Source organism: Papio anubis, chromosome 12 (assembly GCF_008728515.1).
Source record: "Papio anubis isolate 15944 chromosome 12, Panubis1.0, whole genome shotgun sequence".
NCBI lineage: Eukaryota > Metazoa > Chordata > Mammalia > Primates > Cercopithecidae > Papio > Papio anubis.
In genome coordinates this window covers 26,271,778-26,292,536 of record NC_044987.1, presented here as the reverse complement: position 1 = coordinate 26,292,536, position 20,759 = coordinate 26,271,778, and the positions used below count along the sequence as shown (strand labels likewise).

At 39.1% G+C, this 20,759-nt stretch overlaps 1 protein-coding gene across 1 annotated transcript in view; it reads left to right on the top strand.

Moving 5' to 3' along the window:
- Positions 1-20,759, top strand: part of CUL5 (cullin 5) — a 105,211-nt gene that overhangs the window by 49,199 nt on the left and 35,253 nt on the right. Inside the window, 4 exon segments of the mRNA XM_003910647.5 lie at positions 252-397; positions 480-560; positions 17,897-17,990; positions 20,459-20,589. Of these exon segments, the coding sequence (XP_003910696.3) occupies positions 252-397; positions 480-560; positions 17,897-17,990; positions 20,459-20,589 (452 nt within the window).

The following is a 20,759-nucleotide window of genomic DNA, read 5'->3' as shown; positions in this document are numbered from 1 at the left end:
ATTATTCAGTTAGAAGTCAGTCTCTTACCTATTCAAAAATAAAATAGTCTATATTTGTATTATTTATTTGTTACTTTACTGCTTTGTGCTGTCATCATCTTATGGAGAAGGATTTTGTCTTATATAATTATATGTTCTCTTGAGCATTATTACCTTGCACATAGTGAATCCTCGATATTTATTTCATTTATTATACTCAAAATATTGATTTTAATCATAATTGGAGTAATACTTTATTTTCTGTTTTTCAGTTAACCTTTGTTCTAATCCTGAGGATAAGCTTCAAATTTATAGGGACAATTTTGAGAAGGCATACTTGGATTCAACAGAGAGATTTTATAGAACACAAGCACCCTCGTATTTACAACAAAATGGTGTACAGAATTATATGAAATATGTAAGTTAGAACTTAGCATATGTGATAATTTGAGCAATTCTCTTGATATTCTTAAAATGATTGCTATTTTGCTTCTGGACAGGCAGATGCTAAATTAAAAGAAGAAGAAAAACGAGCACTACGTTATTTAGAAACAAGACGAGAATGTAACTCCGTTGAAGCAGTAAGTAATGTTGTAATTGTACATTTTGTGGGATTATTTGAAATACAGAAGCATAGGAATGGCAAATAAACAACACAAATAACGTTATTTAACAGCCAACATTGTTAATTGATTTTAGTTCTTTTTGCCTATGAACCATAGCACAGCTTCATAGGAGGTGTCTTATTCAGAACACGTTGTCCTTTGGAGCTGGTATGCAAGATCAAATCTATTTGCCATACCTGTTCTAGAGGTTATTTAATATAATTAACTTTTGGTAAGTTTTCTTTTATTATGTTTTATGGATATCTAAAGTTAACCATTTTTGTGATTTTCATGTTGCAAGTAATATATGCTCCCTTAGAGATACAATTGACTCTCTTTTTTTGTGCCAGTTATGTTCTCTGAAGTGGCTGCAAACACCACATTAGTGAATAATGAATCATTTATTCCTAGGGGATATTTCTTCTCCTTTTGGGAAGATGTTTCAAACTTCATTTGTCATGAGGTAAAATATTAATTATTATTATTTTTAGAAACAAAGTCTTGCTCTGTTGCCCAGGCTGGAGTGCAGTGGTACAGTTATACCTCACTGTAACTCCTGGGCATAAGGGCCCCACCTGCCTCAGCCTCCTAAGTAGCTGGGACTACAGGCATACGTCACCATGCCTGACTAATATATATATATACACACATATATATATGTGTGTGTGTGTATATATATATACTTTATCTTTTTTTTTGAGACAAGGGCTCTCTCTGTCTCTGTTGCCCAGGCTGGAGTGCAGTGGTACAATCTTGGCTCACTGCAACCTCTGCCTTTCAGGCTCAAGCAGTTCTCCTGCCTCAGCCTCCCAAGTGCTGGGACTATGAGCGCATGCCACCATGCCTAATTTTTTTATTTTTAGTAGAGATGGGGTTTCACCATGCTGCCCAGGCTGGTCTTGAACTCCTAAGCTCAAGTGATCCACCCGCCTTGGCCTCCCAGAGTGTTGGAATTACAGACGTGAGCGACTGCGCCCGGCCGCCTGGCTAATGTGTTTTTCTTTTTTTTTTTTTTTTCATCGAGAGCCGGTCTTGCTATGTAGCCCAGGCTGGTTTTGAACTCCTGGCCTCAAGCAATCCTTCCTCCTCAGCCTCCCAAAATGCTGGGATTGTGGGCATGAGCCACCATACCTGGCCTCAAAATATTAATAATTTGATGAAAGCATCAGCTTTTTATATTGTTTTATTTACTTTATGTTGTATGATAAAATGCATATTTTAAAAAACAAAAAACTGGTCAGTGATAGTACCATGGTAGGTGTTTTCTTTTACATGGAGGACTGACCTTAGGGTGCTTTAGTATAAGTAAAGTTAGAATCTAGTTGGGACAGTCTTGGAATTGTTGAAACACAACAATAGTATTTCCTCTGGTTCCTTTCAGTCTTTGGAGCCTAGGAACTTGATTTAGATTTGCATTCTCAGGAATAACATTCTAGCTTGCCCATAATCAAATATTTTTCAACTATGAATGGGGTTCAAAATTTTTTTTACTTTTGACTTTTCTTTGGCTTTGTCCATCTTAAATGGTAGTTGTGTTTATTTTATTCTTTGTTCAGAAATCATGCTGAGTTGGATGTCTTTTCCCTTTGGTTCTTTTAGTTTTTGTTTTGCTTGTCCTTGATTTGCAGTATGCATCCTCTTTGAGCAGTTGAAATAGTTTTGATATTGGCAAAAGGAAGGATAATTTAGTGGTTGTTTATAGAAGTTCTTTATAGATATGTAAATCCAGGCTTGGGCTACATTCAGAAGGCCAGGAAGGCTATTGACTTTTTTTTGAAAACAGGTGGGCCACAGAGTTGTCCCTTAGGAAGATTAATCTGGTGACAGGAAAGATGGAAGACTGGAATGGGGAAGAGCTGGGAATAAGAAGTAGAAAGCTTTTGCAGTAATTCAGGCAAGGTATTAGGCAGACCAAGTAGAGTTACAGTAGTGGGAATGGAAAAGACAAGGGGAGAGAGAAACTTCTTAGAGGTGGAACGTTGTTCACATGGATGGGGCTACATATCACGGAGAATCAAGCCAATAATGTTTCTGAGGTTTCAGCCATGGAGAGCTGTGCTGCTACTGAGAGAGTAGGTATAAAAATAAGTCTTAGTGAGGTAGAAAGGATGAGTTCATCTTGGAGGATTTGGGTATTTGTTGTAGATTGATGTACCTGTAGCACCTGGATGGGGATGTTAGAGTTTTATAAGGTGAAATTGTTCTGATCTCCTACTGCAATTTATATAAGTTGGTTATATCATAGCCACATTAAACTTATGAATTTTCAACTATAAAGGGCCAACTAAAAGAATGAGTCCAGAGTAGCTGGGACTACAGGTGCATGCCACTACGACTGGCTAATTTTTTATTTTTTGAGATTGCATCTCACTGTGTTGCTAAGGCTTCTTTTAAACTCCTGGACTCGAGCAGTTCTCCCACCTCGACCTCCCAGAGTGCTGGGATTACAGGCACGAGCCACGGCACTTGGCAGTAATGGTCAAAAGTTTGAAATGAAATAGGATATTTGCATAGTTTCAAAGTATCTTCCCCAAGATATTTACTAAAGGAGAAGCCTGAAGATGCCATCTTAATTAAGTGATCAAGGTGAGCATCACCAGTAGTAGGACATGCTGATATACCCCGTGATATGATGCACTAAGAAGAATACAATATTATTTCTGTTTTATTCTTGCCAAAAATGTATAATCTTACTGTAATAATGAGGAAAGATTAAACAATTCCAGATTGATTGATAGCCTACGAAATGGCTAATATTCTTTAAGGTGTCAAGACTGTAACAGACTGAAGGATAAAGGAACTGCCACAGATTGGATGAGAGTAGGAGAAATAACTAAATGCAACATGGGCTTATGGATAGGATCCTGGAATAGAAGGACATTAGTGGAAAAACTGGTGAAATGAATAAGAGCTAGAGTTAAATCGATAGTATTGCACCAATACTATTTTCCTGGTTTTGATAGTGGTACTATAGTTATGTAAGATGTTAATGTTGGGAGAAGTGAGGTGCTATTTTTCTGCTAACTTTTCTGTAATCATCAATCAAAGAAGTTGAAAAAGAATATTGGCTGGGCGCAGTGGCTCACGCCTGTAATCCCAGCACTCTGGGAGGCCAAGGTGGGCACATCACCTGGTCAGGAGTTCAAGACCAGCCTGATCAATATGGTGAAACCCTATCTCTATTAAAAATATAAAAATTAGCTGGGCGTGGTGGCGTGCACCTGTAATCCCAGCTACTCAGGAGGCTGAGGCAGGAGAATCTCTTGAACCTGGGAGGCAGAGGTTGCAGTGAGCCGAGATTGCGCCACTTTACTCCAGCCTGGGCGACAGAGCAAGACTCTGTCTCAAAAAAAAAAAAAAAAAAAAAAAAAGAATATTATAAACAGTGCCTTTTTTTTTTTTTGAAACATAGCCTTGATGTGTCACCCAGGCTACAGTGCAGAGGCGTAATCTCCGCTCACTGCAACCTCTGCCTCCCGGGTTCATGTGATTCTCATGCCTTATCCTCCTGAGTAGCTGGGACTACAGGTACTCACCACCACGCCCGGCTAATTTTTTGTATTTTTAGTAGAGACAAGGTTTCACCATGTTAGCCAGAATGGTCTCGATCTCCTGACTTCGTGATCCACCCACCTCTGCCTCCCAAAGTGCTGGGATTACAGGTGTGAACCACCACACCCGGCCAAAAGTGATTTTTTTTTTTTTTTTTTTAATGAAGTAAGAGTAATACCATAGAGTGTATTGGTGGTGGTAATGCTTCTGCTGCTGCTTTTACTTTATGGAATATGGTCAGAAAAGGTCTCTTTGAGGGAATGATATTGGAGTTAAGTCCTGAATGATAGGGAACTAGCCTTGTGAAGATCTGAGACAAAAGCATTTCACGCCGAAGGAAGAGCAAGTGTAAAAGCTTTGAAGGGGGAAGGAGCTTAACATATTTTAGGAACAGAAAAAGGTTAGTGTGGCTAGAGCATCACAGGTGAGGGATGGAGAGTGATGCAAGATAAGGATAGACAAGAAAGCAGAGTTCAGTGCAATCAGAAGCCAATCAAAGATTTTAAGCAGAGAACTTATTCGATTTCCATATTACAAAATACCATTTGGTCTGCAGTATGGTATTTAACAATCTAGATGAGAGGTATTGGTGGCAGTAGAGATGGATATATAAGAAGATGGATTCAAAGTATATTTGGGAGGTATATCTAATAGGTTGTTCCTGTTTTACAAACGAGGAAACAAATTCAGAAATGTACAGAAAGTTGCCCTCACACAGATAGGAAATGGTGAAGCTGGGTTTCAATTTAAGTCTAATCTAGATCCTGAGTTCTTAAAGATACTATTAAGCACTTTAGAATATATAAAGAAGAGACATACAGTTTGGTAAATTATTTGGGTATATGTATTGCACATATATGTATATAATTAGCACTCTTGGTTGCAAGGGACAAAACCCATCTCAAAAAAAACAGGTGGATCTATGGGTTTATGTAAAATTCCTTGTGGACAATGCTAGGGTAAGACTAAAAGGAAGTAAATGTGGATTCAGAAACTCGTGACTCTGCGAGAACTTTCTAGGTATGTGATGTGATACCATAAATATGATATATTTGGAGAAATTTTTCTTCTGGTCTGCTTTATTATCACTTAGAGTTGATAGGCATTTGCTTGAAGTGGAGACCATGAGAGCTGCCAGCTTATCCTTCCAGTTTGTGACCTAAGAGGTGATAAGAGTCTTCCTCCACTGGTTTTAATTGACCCTACTTTAATTGGTCCGGCTTGGATCAAGGGCCCAAACTTGGATCAACTGCTGTGTGTTTCTTTGCACAAGTATGTAAGCATGTTCAAGTGCCAAAATACATGTATTTGTAGTATGCATAATATAGTAGTACTCATCCAGAGGACAGCCGTTTCAGAAATTTTAACTATTTGCAATTCAGGGGAGAAATCTAGAAAGTAAATTAGGCTGTGCATGGGGGCTCACGCCTGTAATCCCAGTACTTTGGGAGGCTGAAGTGGGTGGATCACAAGGTCAGGAGTTTGAGACCAGTCTGGTCAACATGGTGAAACCCTGTCTTTACTAAAAAAAAAAAAAAAAAAAAAAAAAATTAGTTGGGCCTGGTGGCATGCACCTGTAATCCCAGCTACTCAGGAGGCTGAAGCAGGAGAATTATTTTAATCCAGGAGGCAGAGGTTGCAGTGAGCCGAGATCATGCCACTGCACTCCAGCCTGGGTGACAGAGCAAGACTCAGTCTCAAAAAAAAAAAAAAAAAATTAGTCCAAGAGCTCTGAGCAGTTAAGTGTTGCATTAGATGTCTGAAGCCCTACTCTTAAACAGTTTTATTTTTACTTATAGGAGAGCCACTTAGACCCTACCTAGATCTGATTTTACATACAATTCTAATAAGCTTGATTATCACTGGGTGGGCCTATAGCAGATGAACAGGAATGTATTAGTAAAACAAGGTAATAGGCTTCCAAGCTGTGCTGCTGAACAGGCATGTTGACAGCAAAAAATAACACAACCATAAGAAAAGAGCAAGAAAAAAAAATTGAGCCAAAATGCCTTTTTTGTTTTAAGAGACAGAGCCTCGCTATGTTGCCCAGGCTGGAGTGCAGTGGCTATTCACAGGTTTGATCAGAGTGCACTACATCCTCGAATTCCTGGCCTTCAGTAATCTTCCCACCTCAGCCTCCTGAGTTGCTGGGGCTGTAGGTGCATGCAACCACACCCAGCTTTAAGCCAAAATGACTTAAAATTTGTGTTTGGTTTTTAGGTGATAGTCCTGCATACCTTAGTATTTCCTGGGGAAATTCAGGTAGTATTTACTACATACCCACAGTGTGTAAGGCAGTATGCTAGTTGGGGATAATAAGATAGACTTAGTCCCTATCCTCAGGATGACACTAGAATAAAATGGATTGTTTATACAATAGAGGAATAGAAAAGTGAATTGGTAGTGTAAGTCTTGATCACTTCAGAATGACCAGGGCACCGATAGGGAGGGAGTGTATTACAGTGGTTAGGGTCATACATGTTGGTATTAGATGAAAATTTGAATCCCACAGATGTTATTTTACCAGCTGTCTGCATTTTGTCGAGTTATTCATCCTTTGTAGTCTCTCTTTTCCTAACTATAAAATGGAATAGGCCGGACGCGGTGGCTCATGCCTGCAATCTCAGCACTTAGGGAGGCCGAGATGGGTGGATCATGAGGTCAGGAGTTCGAGACCAGTCTGGCCAACATGGTGAAACCCTGTCTCTACTAAAAAAAAATACAAAAAAATTAGTTGGGCGTGGTGACATGCATCTATAATCTCAGCTACTCAGGAGGCTGAGGCAGGAGAATCGCTTGAACCCGGGAGGTGGAGGTCGCAGTGAGGAAAGATCACGCCATGCACTCCAGCCTGGGCAACAGAGCGAGACTCCGTCTAAAAAAAAAAAAAAATTGAATAATACCCTTTTGTATTAGCAGAATTAAATGAAATATGATATATTAAACATTTAAGCACTGTGCCTGGCATGATAGCTTTTACTGTTAGGCACTGGTTCAGAGAAAACTACTTACTAATTCTAAGACAAGTAAAAACTGTTTTACCATCTGTGCAAAACTGATTTAAAAAGCCGAGTAGATAACTAGGTCACAGGTTACAAATTATTAACATTAAAATAAGCACTTATTAACCTTCAGTATTTCGGTATGTCAGGCATAGTATCCTCTCCACAGAGGAGGTCAGAAATTTAAAAAAAATTAAGCTTGGTGTTCAAAAAGGCAAGGTGATCCAGACTTTTGTAGTGCCACTAATCGTAATAGTACAGAAAGAATCTTAGTCAAACTAGAAAGGCCAGGAAATTAGTGATTGAATACATTACAGATATCCTTGTATGGTTAGGGGCCTGGTAATTATAGAGTAGAATCATAAAGTGGGGGAGCTCAAGATAATTTTTATTTCAACTCTTACTTCATAGCTGAGGCAAAGCAAACTATTCCTTATACAGAGCTATATAACTAATGAAATTCAGAAATGCTTTTTTTTTAAAATGAAATTTCAACGAGGTAGAAATAATTATGCAAATTGAATACCACTAAAAGAAGGATCTGGCTGGGCGTGGTGGCCCACGCCTGTAATCCCAGCATTTTGGGAGGCCGAGGCAGGTGGATCACCTGAGGTCAGGAGTTCGAGACCAGCCTGGCTAACATGGTGAAGCCCCGTTTCTACTAAAAATACAAAAAATTAGCCGGGCGTGGTGGCGCGTGCCTGTATTCCCAGCTACTTGGGAGGCTGAGGCAGGAGAATCGCTTGAACCCGGGAGGCGGAGGTTGCAGTGAGATGGCGCCATTGCACTCCAGCTTGGGCAACAAGAGCGAAACTGTCTCAAAAAAAAAAAAAAAAGAAGAAGAAGAATCTACCACGTCTCGTAGCCTACCTGTCTCACCTTTCATCTTCCAGACCTGTGAATTCATTCATTCAACAGGTACTTATTGGAGTGCCTGCTGTGTTTTATGGCAGGCATTATTTTTGAAGAGTTTATAGTCTTGCTATAGAGGAGGTTAAAACATCAAGCACATTGATAGTTAAAGTGTTTCACCTTGCAGACCTCTGGGGAGAGATTGCTATGGATTTAGAAGTTGTGCTCATCTCAGGCAAACATACAGGAGTTGATGGCATATGGCAAAAAGTTTTTTTCTTCACGGAATCTAGCAAAAGGAGACAGAAAGGGAGTACAAGGTGAGAGAGATGGCTTATCACTATACTTTCCATTCAAGATGTATTTTCAAATAACAAGTTATATATTTAGGATCGACTATGTATATAGTAATTTGGTAAATGGGAAGAAATACAAAAGAGGAATAACATGATTTCTGTCCTCAAGAAACTGACTCTCTTGTTAGGACAAGACTCATTTGAAATAAGGAGAGAATTCTATCTAGCAATCTCCCTTCCTTTTGCCTAGGTAAAATAATTTTCTGAAGGATTTTTTAATATATAGAAATCTATACCATAATTGTTCTCTTTATTTTTAAAAAGAGCTTTGTAATGAAAGTTTTAAAATATTTACACAAGTAGAGAAAATACTATAATGAACCCTACCCCCATACCCAGTCCTCCAGATTCAACAATTATCATTGTTTTGTCGTACTTGTTTTGTTGATCCTTCTTTTTGTTTTTTCCTTTCTTTTCCATTCCTCCCTATTTCCCTCCCCATTTTGCCTCCCTTCCTTCCTGCATTCCTACGTTTAAAAATAAATTTATGATGTTGCTCATTTTTACTCCACTTACATTGTATTAGTCCATTTTCACACTGCTGTAAAGATACTACCTGAGACTGGGTAATTTATAAAGGAAAGAGATTTAGTTGACTCACAGTTCCACATGGCCTGGGAGTCCTCAGGAAACTTAAATCATGGCGGAAGGCGAAGGGGAGGCAGAGCACATCTTACATGGCGGCAGGAGAGAGAGAGAGAGAGTGTGTGTGTGTGTGCAGGGGAAACTGCCACTTTTAAAACCATCAGATTTTGAAAATTCCCTCTCTATCACCAGAACAACATGAGGGAAAACCATGCTGATCCAGTCACCTCCCACCAGGTCCTCTCTCAACATGTGGGGATTACAATTCGAGATGAAATTTGGGTGGGGATACAGAGCCAAAGCATATTACAATCTATATTGTAACATAACCTATATACACTGTAGTATTACTAACTGGTTCTCTAATGATGACCATTTCATTGTTTATAGTTTATTTCTTATAAATAGTGCTTTCTAGAATATCCTTAAATACCTCTATCTTTTTAACATCCTTGTGTACACATCTTTTCTCACACTTGGCTTCCTCTTGGAATCGAATCTCCTGGAAATTAGATAGCTGAAGTAAAAGTCCCTGAACCTTTTACAAATTGCTACACAATAAATACCAAACTGACTTTTAGGAATGTAGTCCCATCAACTGTGTGCTTGTTTATCCATGTCATCACTGATCTGAGTTTTGTCTATTGATTTTTACCAATCTCCTGGTATCATAGATTTTACAGTATTTTTTGTGTGCATTTAAAAATTAATGAATATTAAAAATTATAAATATTAAACATTAATTATATGTATAACTATAAATAATTATAAATACATAAAATTATAAATAATTATTTTATAAATATAAAATAATTTTTTATTTTGTGCATACGTACGTGGTGTATGTAGTTGTATGTATTTATGGGTTACATGAGACATTTTGTTACAGGCATGCAACACATGATAATCACATCAGGGTAAATGGTATCCATCACCTCAAGCATTTATCCTTGTGTTATAGACAATCCAATTCTTTTCATTATTTTTAAATGTACAATTAAATTATTTTTTACTAGAGTCACCCTGTTATGTTATCAAATATTATGTTTTATTCATCCTGTTTTTTTTTTGTTTGTTTGTTTTTTTGAGACAGAGTTTTGCTCTTGTTGCCCACCCAGGCTGGAGTGCTGTGGTGTGATCTCGCCTCACCACAACCTCCGCCTCCCAGGTTCAAGTGTTTCTCCTGCCTCAGCCTCCCGAGTAGCTGGGACTGCAGGCATGCACCACCACGCCTGGCTAATTTTGTATTTTTAGTAGAGATGGGGTTTCTCCGTGTTGGTCAGGCTGGTCTCGAACTCCTGACCTCAGGCGATCCACCTGGCTCAGCCTCCCAAGGTGCTGGGATTACAGGTGTGAGCCGCTGCGCCCGACTATTCATTCTGGGTTTTTTTTGTACCCATTAACCATCCCTATTTCCCCACCACCACCTCACTACCCTACCCAGCATCCGGTAACTATCCTTTACTCTCTATCTCCATGAGTTCAATTGTTTTAATTTTTAGCTCCCACAAATGAGTGAGATTGTGTGAAATTTGTCTTTCTGTGCCTGGTTTATTTCACCTAACACAGTGTTCTCCAGTTTCATCCGTGTTGTTGCAAATGACAGGATCTCATTCTTTTTTTATGGCTGAATAGTACTCCATTGTGTTTATTTACATTTTCATTCTCCATTCATTTGTTGATGGACAGTAAGGTTGCTTCCAGATCTTGATTATAAATAGTGCCGCAATAAACGTGGGAGTGCCCATATCTCTTCCATATGCTCATTTCCTTTCTTTTTGGTATATAGCCAGCAGTGGGATTGCTGGATCATAAGGTAGCTCTGTATTAGTTTTTTGAGGAACCTCCAAACTGCTCCATAGTGCTTGTAGTAATTTACATTCCCACCATCATTATACGAGGGTTCCCTTTTTTCCACATCCTCACCAATATTTGTTATTGCCTATGTTATAGATAAAAGCTACTTTAACTGGGATGAGATGAGATCTCATCGTAGGTAATATCATCTGCAAACAAGGGTAGTTTGACATCTTCCTTTCCAATTTGGATGCTCTTTCTTTCTCTTGTCTGATTCCTCTAGCTACAACTTCCAGTATTATTTTGAATAAAATTGGTGATAGTGGGCATCCTTGTCATGTTTCAGATCTTAGAGGAAAGGTTTTTAGTTTTTCTCCATTCAGTATGATACTACCTATGGGTCTCTCATATGTGGCTTTTATTATGCTGAGGTATGTTCATTCTGTACCCAGTGTTTTGAGGGTTTGTATCATGCAGGAATGTTGAATTTTATCAGATGCTTTTTCAGCATCAATTGAAATGAACATATGGTTTTTGTCTGCCATTCTGTTGATATGATGTATCACATTAATCAATTTGTGTATGTTGAATCATCCTTGCATCCAGTGGTAAATCCTACTTGGTCATGATGAATGATTTTTTTAATGTGTTACTAAATTTGGTTCGCTAGGCTGGGCTCAGTGGCTCATGCCTGTAATCCCAGCACATTGGGAGGCCAAGGAAGGTGGATCACTTGAGGTCAGAAGTTCGAGACCAGCCTGGCCAACATGGTGAAACCCTATCTCTACTAAAAAAATACAAAAATTAGCAGGCAAGGTGTCAGGTGCCTGTAATCCCAGCCACTCGGAGGCTAAGGCAGGAGAGTCACTTGAACTTGGGAGGTGGAGCTTGCAGTGAGCCAAGATAATGCCACTGCACTCTAGCCTGGGCAACAGAGTGATACTCTGTCTCAAAACAAAAAAAACCCAAAAATTTGGTTTGCTAGTATTTTGTTGAGGATCTTTGCATCAATATTCATCAGTGATATTGGCCTGTAGTTTTCTTTTTTAAATGTGTCTTTGTCTGCTTTTGGTATCAGGGCAATACTGGCCTCATAGAATGAGTTTGGAAGTATTCCGTCCTCTATTTTCAGAACAGTTTGAGTAGAATTGATATTAGTTCTACTTTAAATATTTGGTAGGATTCAGCAGTGAAGCCATCAAGTGCCAGGCTTTTTTTTGTTGGGAGAAATTTTATTATGGCTTCTATCTCATTATTATTGATCTATTCAAGTTTTGGATTTCTTCATGGTTCAGTTTTGGTAGGTTGGGTATGTCTAGGAATTCACTCATTTCTTCTACATCTTCCAATTTATTGTCATACCGTTCCTCATAGTAGACACTAGTGATCCCTTGAATTTCTGTAGTATCAGTTGTAATGTCTCCTTTTTCGTCTCTGATTTTATTTATTTGGATCTTCTCTCTTTCTTAGTCTGGCTAAAGATTTGTTGATTTTTGTTTATCTTTTCAAGAAACCAACTTTTTGTTTTGTTGATCTTTTATATTCTTTATTTTAATTTCATTTATTTATTGTCTGGTCTTCATTATTTCTCCTACTACTTTTGGGTTTGGTTTCCTCTTACTGTTTTAGTTCTTTAAGATTAATCATTAGATTGTTTACCTAAAGTTTTTCTCCTTTTTTGATGTAAGTGCTTATAGCTGTCAACTTCGCTGTTAGTACTGCTCTTCAGTCAGCTTGTGATGGATGCTGCCTGGCCTGGGACTAACCCTTCAGGGCAGTGGCTCCTCCCTGGTCCAGGACAGGTCCAGAAATGCCATCCAAGAGCCAAGACCTGGAATCAGGAAGCCCGAGAGCCCACCTGGTGCTCTACACTCCTGTGGCTGAGCTGTTACCTAAGATGCAAGACAAAGTCCCCTTTATTTTTCCCTCTGCTTTTCTCAAGCAAAAGGAGTGTGTCACCATAGCCATCACAACTGGGAATGTGCTAGGTCTCACCTGAAGCCAGCATGTCTCAGAGGTTCACCCAAGGCCCATGGCATACTACCTGGTTGTTGCTGCTGGTTATTTAGGTCCCAAGGGCTCCTTAGTCAGCGGTGATAGATCCTACCAGGATTAGATTGTCCCCTTCAAGCCAGCAGGTTCCCCCTTCTGTTCCAGGGTGTGTCTAGAAATGTTGTCTGGGAGCTAGGACCTGGAATGATTCTGACCAGTACCCTATCCTACTATGGCTGAGCTGGTATCCAAGATGTAAGACAAAATTCTCTTTACTCTTCCCTCTCCTCTCCTCAAGCAGAAGGAAGGGGTCTCTTTTGAAGTTGCAAGCTGTGCTGCCTGGGGTTGGGGGAGGGGTGGTACAAGCACTCCCTTAGCTGTGCTGGCTGGTGTCTCAGTAAGTTGTATGCATCTGAGCCCATCTCAGCCCTAGGGTTTGCCTAGAAGGTACAGTCCTTGTGGCCTAGACTGCCTTTCAAGTTTATTTGGAGCCCCAGAGCCCTTTAGCCTACACTGTGAGGCTTGCTAGAACTCAGGTCCTCACTGCTGTAATGGGTGATTCCCCTCTGTCTAGGGCTGGTCTAAATGCTCCCTCCATGGGCATGTGTCAGCTGAGTTCAGCCTGCTTTTGCTTTCTGCTGTGAAAGGGTGGCAGTGAGTTCAATGCAATATCTCACAGTCGCTGCTGTCTCCCTCTCCCAAGCACACAGATTCTCGGTGCCATACGGATGCTGCTGGGGGATGAGGGAGGAGTAGCATTGGCGATTCAAGACTATCTTTCCTACCCTCTTCAGTGCCTCTTTCAGTGGTATGAAGTTAAAACCACATGCTGTGAGTGCTCACCTGATTTTTGGTTCTTATGAAGGTGTTTTTGTGTGTGTAGATAGTTGTTAAATTTGGTGTTCCTGCAGGAGGAATGATCGGTGGAGGCTTCTATTTGGCCATCTTGCTCCACTCCTCTTATGTTTTACTATTTTTTTTTAGAAACAGGGTCTCACTATGTTGCCCATATTTATTCTTATTACTGACCATTTGTATTTATTCTTTTGTGAATTCAGGATAATCTTTCGTAAACATCACTTTCATTGTTTTACTTTTCTATTCAAAAACTGGAGTACTGGTCGGGCATGGTGGCTCACTCCTGTAATCCCAGCACTTTGGGAGGCTGAGGCAGGCTGATGATATGGTCAGGAGATCGAGACTATCCTGGCTAACACGATGAAACCCCGTCTCTACTAAAAATACAAAAACAGGTGTAACCGGGTGTGGTGACAGGCGCCTGTTGTCTCAGCTTCTCCGGAGGCTGAGATGGGAGAGTGGCGTGACCCTGGGAGACGGAGCTTGCAATGAACCAAGATCATGCCACTGCACTCCAGCCTGGGTGGCAGAGTGAGACTCCTTCTCAAAAACAAAAAAACCCCCAGAGTATCATTATTTCATACCCCTGATTTTTAAGACCCTTCATAATTTGACCCTAACCTATTTTTCTAACTTAATATGGTTCAGCAAGAGTCACTCTACTCCAGTAAGAAATATTTTCTTATTCATATAACTCATTCTGTTACTTTTTTTTCTTGAATTCATTTTAGCAATGTTTTCTTCCGCCTACTCAAAATCTTATAAGGATTCTTTTAACTCATCTTGTAATAAAATTGTAATAAAGTAGCTCAGATCATCTAGCCTTCATCAGTTTCTTCCTATTTGAATTCCCACGGTAACTATTGTTTCTACCACTAGGTTTAGTAGCAAATTACAGACTGCCTTGTATTTTTTATCAAATACCAGCTGTGTGCCAGGACACAGCACAATCTGTATAGCTGTGGACAGAGCATAGTCTTTGTCCTTAAGTTTATAGTATAGTAATGATGCGTTTTCCAGTTATTTGCTTATTAGTGAAGTTGATTTTCTTTTCATACACGTCTGTACATATGAACTACACACACATTTTTAGGTATATAGTTTATGGGTTCCCAACTGGATTGTAAGATCATAGAGGGCATGAACCATGTTTTATACTTCTCTATTCCTTAAAACACATAACTCAGTTCTGAGCATGTAGCCATTACTAAGTATGTACATGCTCTACTTCTGTAGTAAGAAAAGTTGGAGGCTAGGGAGATACATACCTGGCCTTAAATTATAACTCAAGACCTTATGAGCCAACTGTGCAACGTTTGCAAGTTATGTAGCTACTCTCAGTCTATGTCCTTATAAAGTAAGTATCTGCCTCATGAGGTTGCTGTGTGGGTTAAATAAGATCTATATGTAAAGCATTTAGCATAATGCCTGGTATAAAGTAAGTGCTCATTAAAAGATACCTGGTATAATAATTTGTTTAACCTCTCAAGCTAGAAACGGATTCAACAACCTTTGATTTCCCTAATCCCTTTCATTTAAGCATTTACCAAATTTTTCTCAGTTTAATTATGTTGTCAATTTAGCTTCTCCTTTTAATCCTAGTTGTAACTCACAATAAGAAATACATTTTATATTGTGGCTTAGAATATACTGTTTATTTGTACATATCTGAAACAAAAGTCTTATGAAATAATATTCATTGTTACAATGTGTGATACACTGATATTTTTTGTTCTATCCTGTGTACTTTTTTTTAAAAAAAAACCTGGTCACAGTCATTAAAACTGATTTCACAACATATAGTCTGAAACACACTGGGGATTTTCAGAATCTGCAAAATTTCAACTACTGCTGAACAGAATAATGTTCAAGTGAAAGTTTTCAATGAAATAGAAAACGCAGAGCTTAGAGTTTACTAAGATTCCACTTTGTCTTTGTTCTCTGTTAGTTATATAGTTAGATTTACCTGTGCTCAATCTGGTTTCACTGCTGAAGGTGGAAGTGTTTAGTTGGGCCTATTCCAGCGATGTTATAGAATAAGATACTCAGCAGTTGGGGCAGAGATTTCCACCTTGCAAGGCAAGAGTTTCTTTACCACTTTATATGTGTATTCTTTTTTTTTTTTTTTTTTTTTTTTTTTGAGACGGAGTTTCGCTCTTGTTGCCCAGGCTGGAGTGCAGTGGCACGATCTCAGCTCACTGCAATCTCCACCTCCCAGGTTCAAGCAGTTCTTCTGCCTCAGCCTCCCGAGTAGCTGGGATTACAGGCGCCCACCATGTCTGGCTAATTTTTAGTAGAGATGGGGTTTCTCCATATTGGTCAGGCTGGTCTTGAACTCCTGACCTCAGGTGATCTGCCCGGCTTGGCCTCCCAAAGTGCTGGGATTATAGGCCGAGAGCCACCACTCCCAACCATGTGTTGTTACTTTCTTAGTACAGAAATATACATGGATATGTGCATTTAAAAGTCATCAGCATCATTCTTGTAGAGGAGTCTGAAAAAAACCTTTTTTATTTTATTTTATTTTATTATTATTATTTTTTGTGACAGTCTTGCTCTGTTGCCCAGACTACACTGCAGTGACACGATCAAGGCTCACTGCAGCCTTGACCTCCCAGGCTTAAGTGATCCTCCCTCCTCAGCCCCCCAACTCGCAGGGACCACAGAAAATTCTGTATTTGGAAAATTTTAAGTATTTTTACAATGTAGGAAGAACAGTATAATGAATCCTCATTACCTAAATTCAACTTCAGTAGCTATGAACATTGTGTCAATTCCAAAGGAATTTTTAATAAAAAATTTTTAAGGGACACATAATTCCCTCCTGTAATTTAGAGATAGATGATCTCTGTTTTTCAGAAGAGATACAGCAGCCTTATTGTACTTAGCTTTAGTCCTCACAACCTATTGATTTCATCTGATCCCCCAAAGAGAAGTAAATAATTACATGACACGAGGGAGCAGGGATGAACATGATTTCTTCTGCCTCATTTAGATTTTCCTGATGGCCTTCTAGAGCACTAGACCCTGGCTGTCTTACCTGAAATAGTTCAGCAGGCTCATTACCATATCCCAACCACCCACTCCTTACCACCTGCCTTGCTACCATTACACTGATCTTTAATAATGACTTGAGGAGACGAGAATCTCATTGTGTTTATCCTCTGTTTAAAACTTCCTTGGGGCCAGGCCTGATGATTCACACCTGTAATCCCACACTTTGGGAGGCTGACAGGGGGATCATTTGAGACCAGGAGTTTGTGACCAGCCTGGGGAACATAGCAATACATCATCTCTACAAAAAAGTTTAAAAAGTTAACCAGACATGATAGTATATCCCTGTAGTCCTAGCTACTCGAGAGGCTGAGGTAGGAGGATCACTTGAGCCCAGGAGTTCAAGGCTGTAGTGAGGTATGATGGTAGCTATGTAGTAATGCCACTGTACTCCAGCTTGGGCAGCAGAGCAAGATCCTTTCTCTTAAACCAAAAAACCTTCCTTTGTTCTTCCTTCCCTACCTATAAAATAAAACCCCAAATCATAGGTTTTCATTCATAATCTGGTTGCAGCCTATCTTTCTAGCCTTCTCTTCCACTGTCTATCTCTTCTCTACTATTTTAAGCTTCCTGGTATTCCTAGAATGTGTAACCCATTTTAGGGCTTGTACTTATTTTACAGGATCCCATTTAGATATCAACTTGTGGATGAGGCCGTTTTAACTACCCTAGAAAAAAGTAGTTTCTAAGTTTGTTTTTATTTTATGTGTGTTTGTGTATGTGTGTGATGCCACTTAACTGAGTTATACTTAGTTAGTAGTGTAGGTTTACTGCCCTCCTCACTCTCAGTTAGACAGTGATCTCTTCGAGAGCAGGAATTGTATCTTATTCTTGTCTCCTAAATACTTCTTTGGTGCCTGCATGTAGTAGGCATCCAATAATGGTTTGTTGAATGAATGTATTCACACTTCTAGAATTTTATAACCTAATTCTAAAACAAGTTCTCTCCAGACAGGAAGAGTTAATCAAAGTTTGGTTTTGTATATTTTTATTTTGTATATTTTTCTCTCCTCTCCTTGAGGACTTTTGTTAAAATGTCTAAAGAGAGTCTAGTTCTGTAGTTTTTTTCTTTAGGGGAAAATATACTTTGGTAAACTAGTGTAGCATATCCATCTTCAATAATCCTATAGTAAAGGTAAGTGAAATCTACTTTCAGTATAATTATTTTTTTCTATTGGACAGTATTGTTTTATTTTGTGAATTGGAATAGATTTGTGCTATACAGCCTATCTAGTAGCCTTGACTAATTTTTGATATATTTCAGCTCATGGAATGCTGTGTAAATGCCCTGGTGACATCATTTAAAGAGACTATCTTAGCTGAGTGCCAAGGCATGATCAAGAGAAATGAAACTGAAAGTAGGTAAAACATCACATAAAGTTATCATAATCTTCTAAGAGGGTATCTTTGAAACAAATCACTTAGTAAGTTGCTCTTAGATAATTCTTTTCCACGTAGGTATATGTGGAACTGTTAGAGTGAACTATACTTAAGGAAATAGATAAAATATTTAACACAGAGGCAACTGCTAAAGACTATATAAACTTAAATTTTAAACATTTTCCCTCTTAGCTATCGACATCTGTGTATGTGTATGGTGAATTTCTACTTTTTTCTGAAAAACAAGACACTGCTTTTAAAGGCCAATTTAAACTGGAAACATATGTTATAGATTAGAACCAGGTATTTGACTTTTGTGTGGAACCTTGTGATGAATCTTTTTAGAAAGTAATAAAACACTCCATGTTAATAGTCTTCATCTCTATCCCCAAAAATACTTTTACGATTTCTAAAGGATTTTTTTATTGCTTCAATGTTTTCTTAAAAAGATGTGTTTTGAGAGGTAGCAAGTATATAACAAACTAAAAAAAAACAAAAATTGCACATATACCTACTACCCCAGTAAAACTGCTTTTAACGTTTTTTTACTTTTGTTTTTTAAATAACTTCTGCTAAGTTTCCAGATTTTGTTGTATTTAACTGCAAGGTCATCCTATTTAATCTCTAGTTACATTTAAAGTACGTATTTCAATTCACTTAAGTTCATACACTTTTTAGGAGTAATTCAGTAGTAAAAAGCAAGCTGCTTTATTGGCATAAACAAAATACTTGTATTCTTTGTGCCAGTCTAGTTAGAGTTATGTCTGATCTATGTTGCACTTTTTTCGAAAGGTTTTTTTTAGTGATAATCAGTACCGTGAGTTAGGGTTTTTGTGAAGGTCAATAAAATGGCATAACATGAAAAAGTGCTTTGTAAATTGAAAAATTCTTTATGGATACATTATATTCTAATCTCTAATACAGTTGCTTTCATAATTATTACTCATGTTATTTTTTACCTTTTGATGATGTGGCTGTATATTTAATATTACATCTACCTTATGAAATATACTAATCTTGTGTGTAAATAAATATTCCTTTGCATTGAAAATCGAATGACTCACCTTTTCTTTTTCTTTTTTTTTTTTTTTTTTTTTCTGGAGACGGAGTCTCGCTCTGTTGCCCAGGCTGGAGTGCAGTGGCAGGATCTCAGCTCACTGCAAGCTCCGCCTCCCGGGTTCACGCCATTCTCCTGCCTCAGCCTCCGGAGTAGCTGGGACTACAGACACCCGCCACCTCGCCTGGCTAGTTTTTTGTATTTTTTAGTAGAGACGGGGTTTCACCGTGTTAGCCAGGATTGTCTCGATCTCCTGACCTCATGATCCGCCCGTCTCGGCCTCCCAAAGTGCTGGGATTACAGGCTTGAGCCACCGCGCCTGGCCGACTCACCTTTTCTTTTGAGACTGGGTCTCACCATGTTGCCCAAGCTGGAATGCTGTGGCACAATCACAACTCGCTATAGCCTTGACCTCCTGGACTCAAGTGATCCTCCCACCTTCCAGCCTCCTGAGTAACTGGGACTACAGCCATGTACCACCATGCCTGGCTAATTTTTGTATTTTTTGTAGAGTCAGAGCCTCACCATGTTGCCCAGGCTGATGTCCCCTGCGTCTGGCTAAATGACTGAGCTTTTAAAGAAAGGAGTTGGGTTTTGCAGTATTTGATCACTTTTTTTATTTTTATTTTTTGAGACTATCTTGCCCTGTCACCTAGTCTGAGTGCAATGGTGCAATCATGGCTCACTGCAGCCACAGCCTCCTGGGCTCAGGCAGTCCTCACACTTCAGCCTCCCAAGTATCTGGGATCAAAGACATGCACCACCACACCCAGCTAATATTTGTTTGTTTGTTTGTGTGTGTGTGTGTGTGTGTGTAGCGATGTTTTGCCATGTTGCCCTGACTGGTCTTTTTAACTCCTGGGCTCAAATGATCTTCCCACCTTGGCTTCCCAAAGTGCTGGAATTAAAAATGTGAACCACCACACCCAGCCTGATCACTTTTAATTTGATTTTTTTTAAACATAATTTTTAGACCAAGTGCAGTGGCTCACACCTATGATCCCAGCACTTTGAGAGACCAAGGCGAGAGGATTGTGTGAGCCCCGAAGTTTGAGACCAGCTTGGACAACATTGGCAGATGCTGTCTCTACAAAATTACAAAAAACATTAGCCAGTGGTCCCAGGTACTCAGGAGGCTGAGGTGGGAGGATTGCTTGCGCCCAAGAGGTCAAGGCCGCAGTGAGCCATGATCGAGCCACTGTACCCAGCTTGGGTGACAGAGTGGGACCCTGTCTCAAAAACAGAAAAACAGCAACAAAAAAAAAAAACTACTCCTAATTACATTGTATCCACAGAATACTACTAACATTACAAACTTTTAACTAATGTTTCTCTAAATTCTTATTCTAGTAAATGAAATGATTACATGAATGTGTTCTGTCCTTCCAGAGTTACATTTAATGTTTTCATTGATGGACAAAGTTCCTAATGGTATAGAGCCAATGTTGAAAGACTTGGAGGAACATATCATTAGTGCTGGCCTGGCAGATATGGTAGCAGCTGCTGAAACTATTACTACTGTAAGTTTATTTTTAATGGCAATGATAGAGATATGTCAAGGCTATTTTTTAAATGCAGGATTGAATAGTGAGTGGTTACCAGAGGCTGGGGGTTGGGGGACCAGAAGAGGTTGGCTAGTGGGGTATAAAGTTATAGTTCAATAGGAAGAATAAGTTTTGGTGTTCTGTGA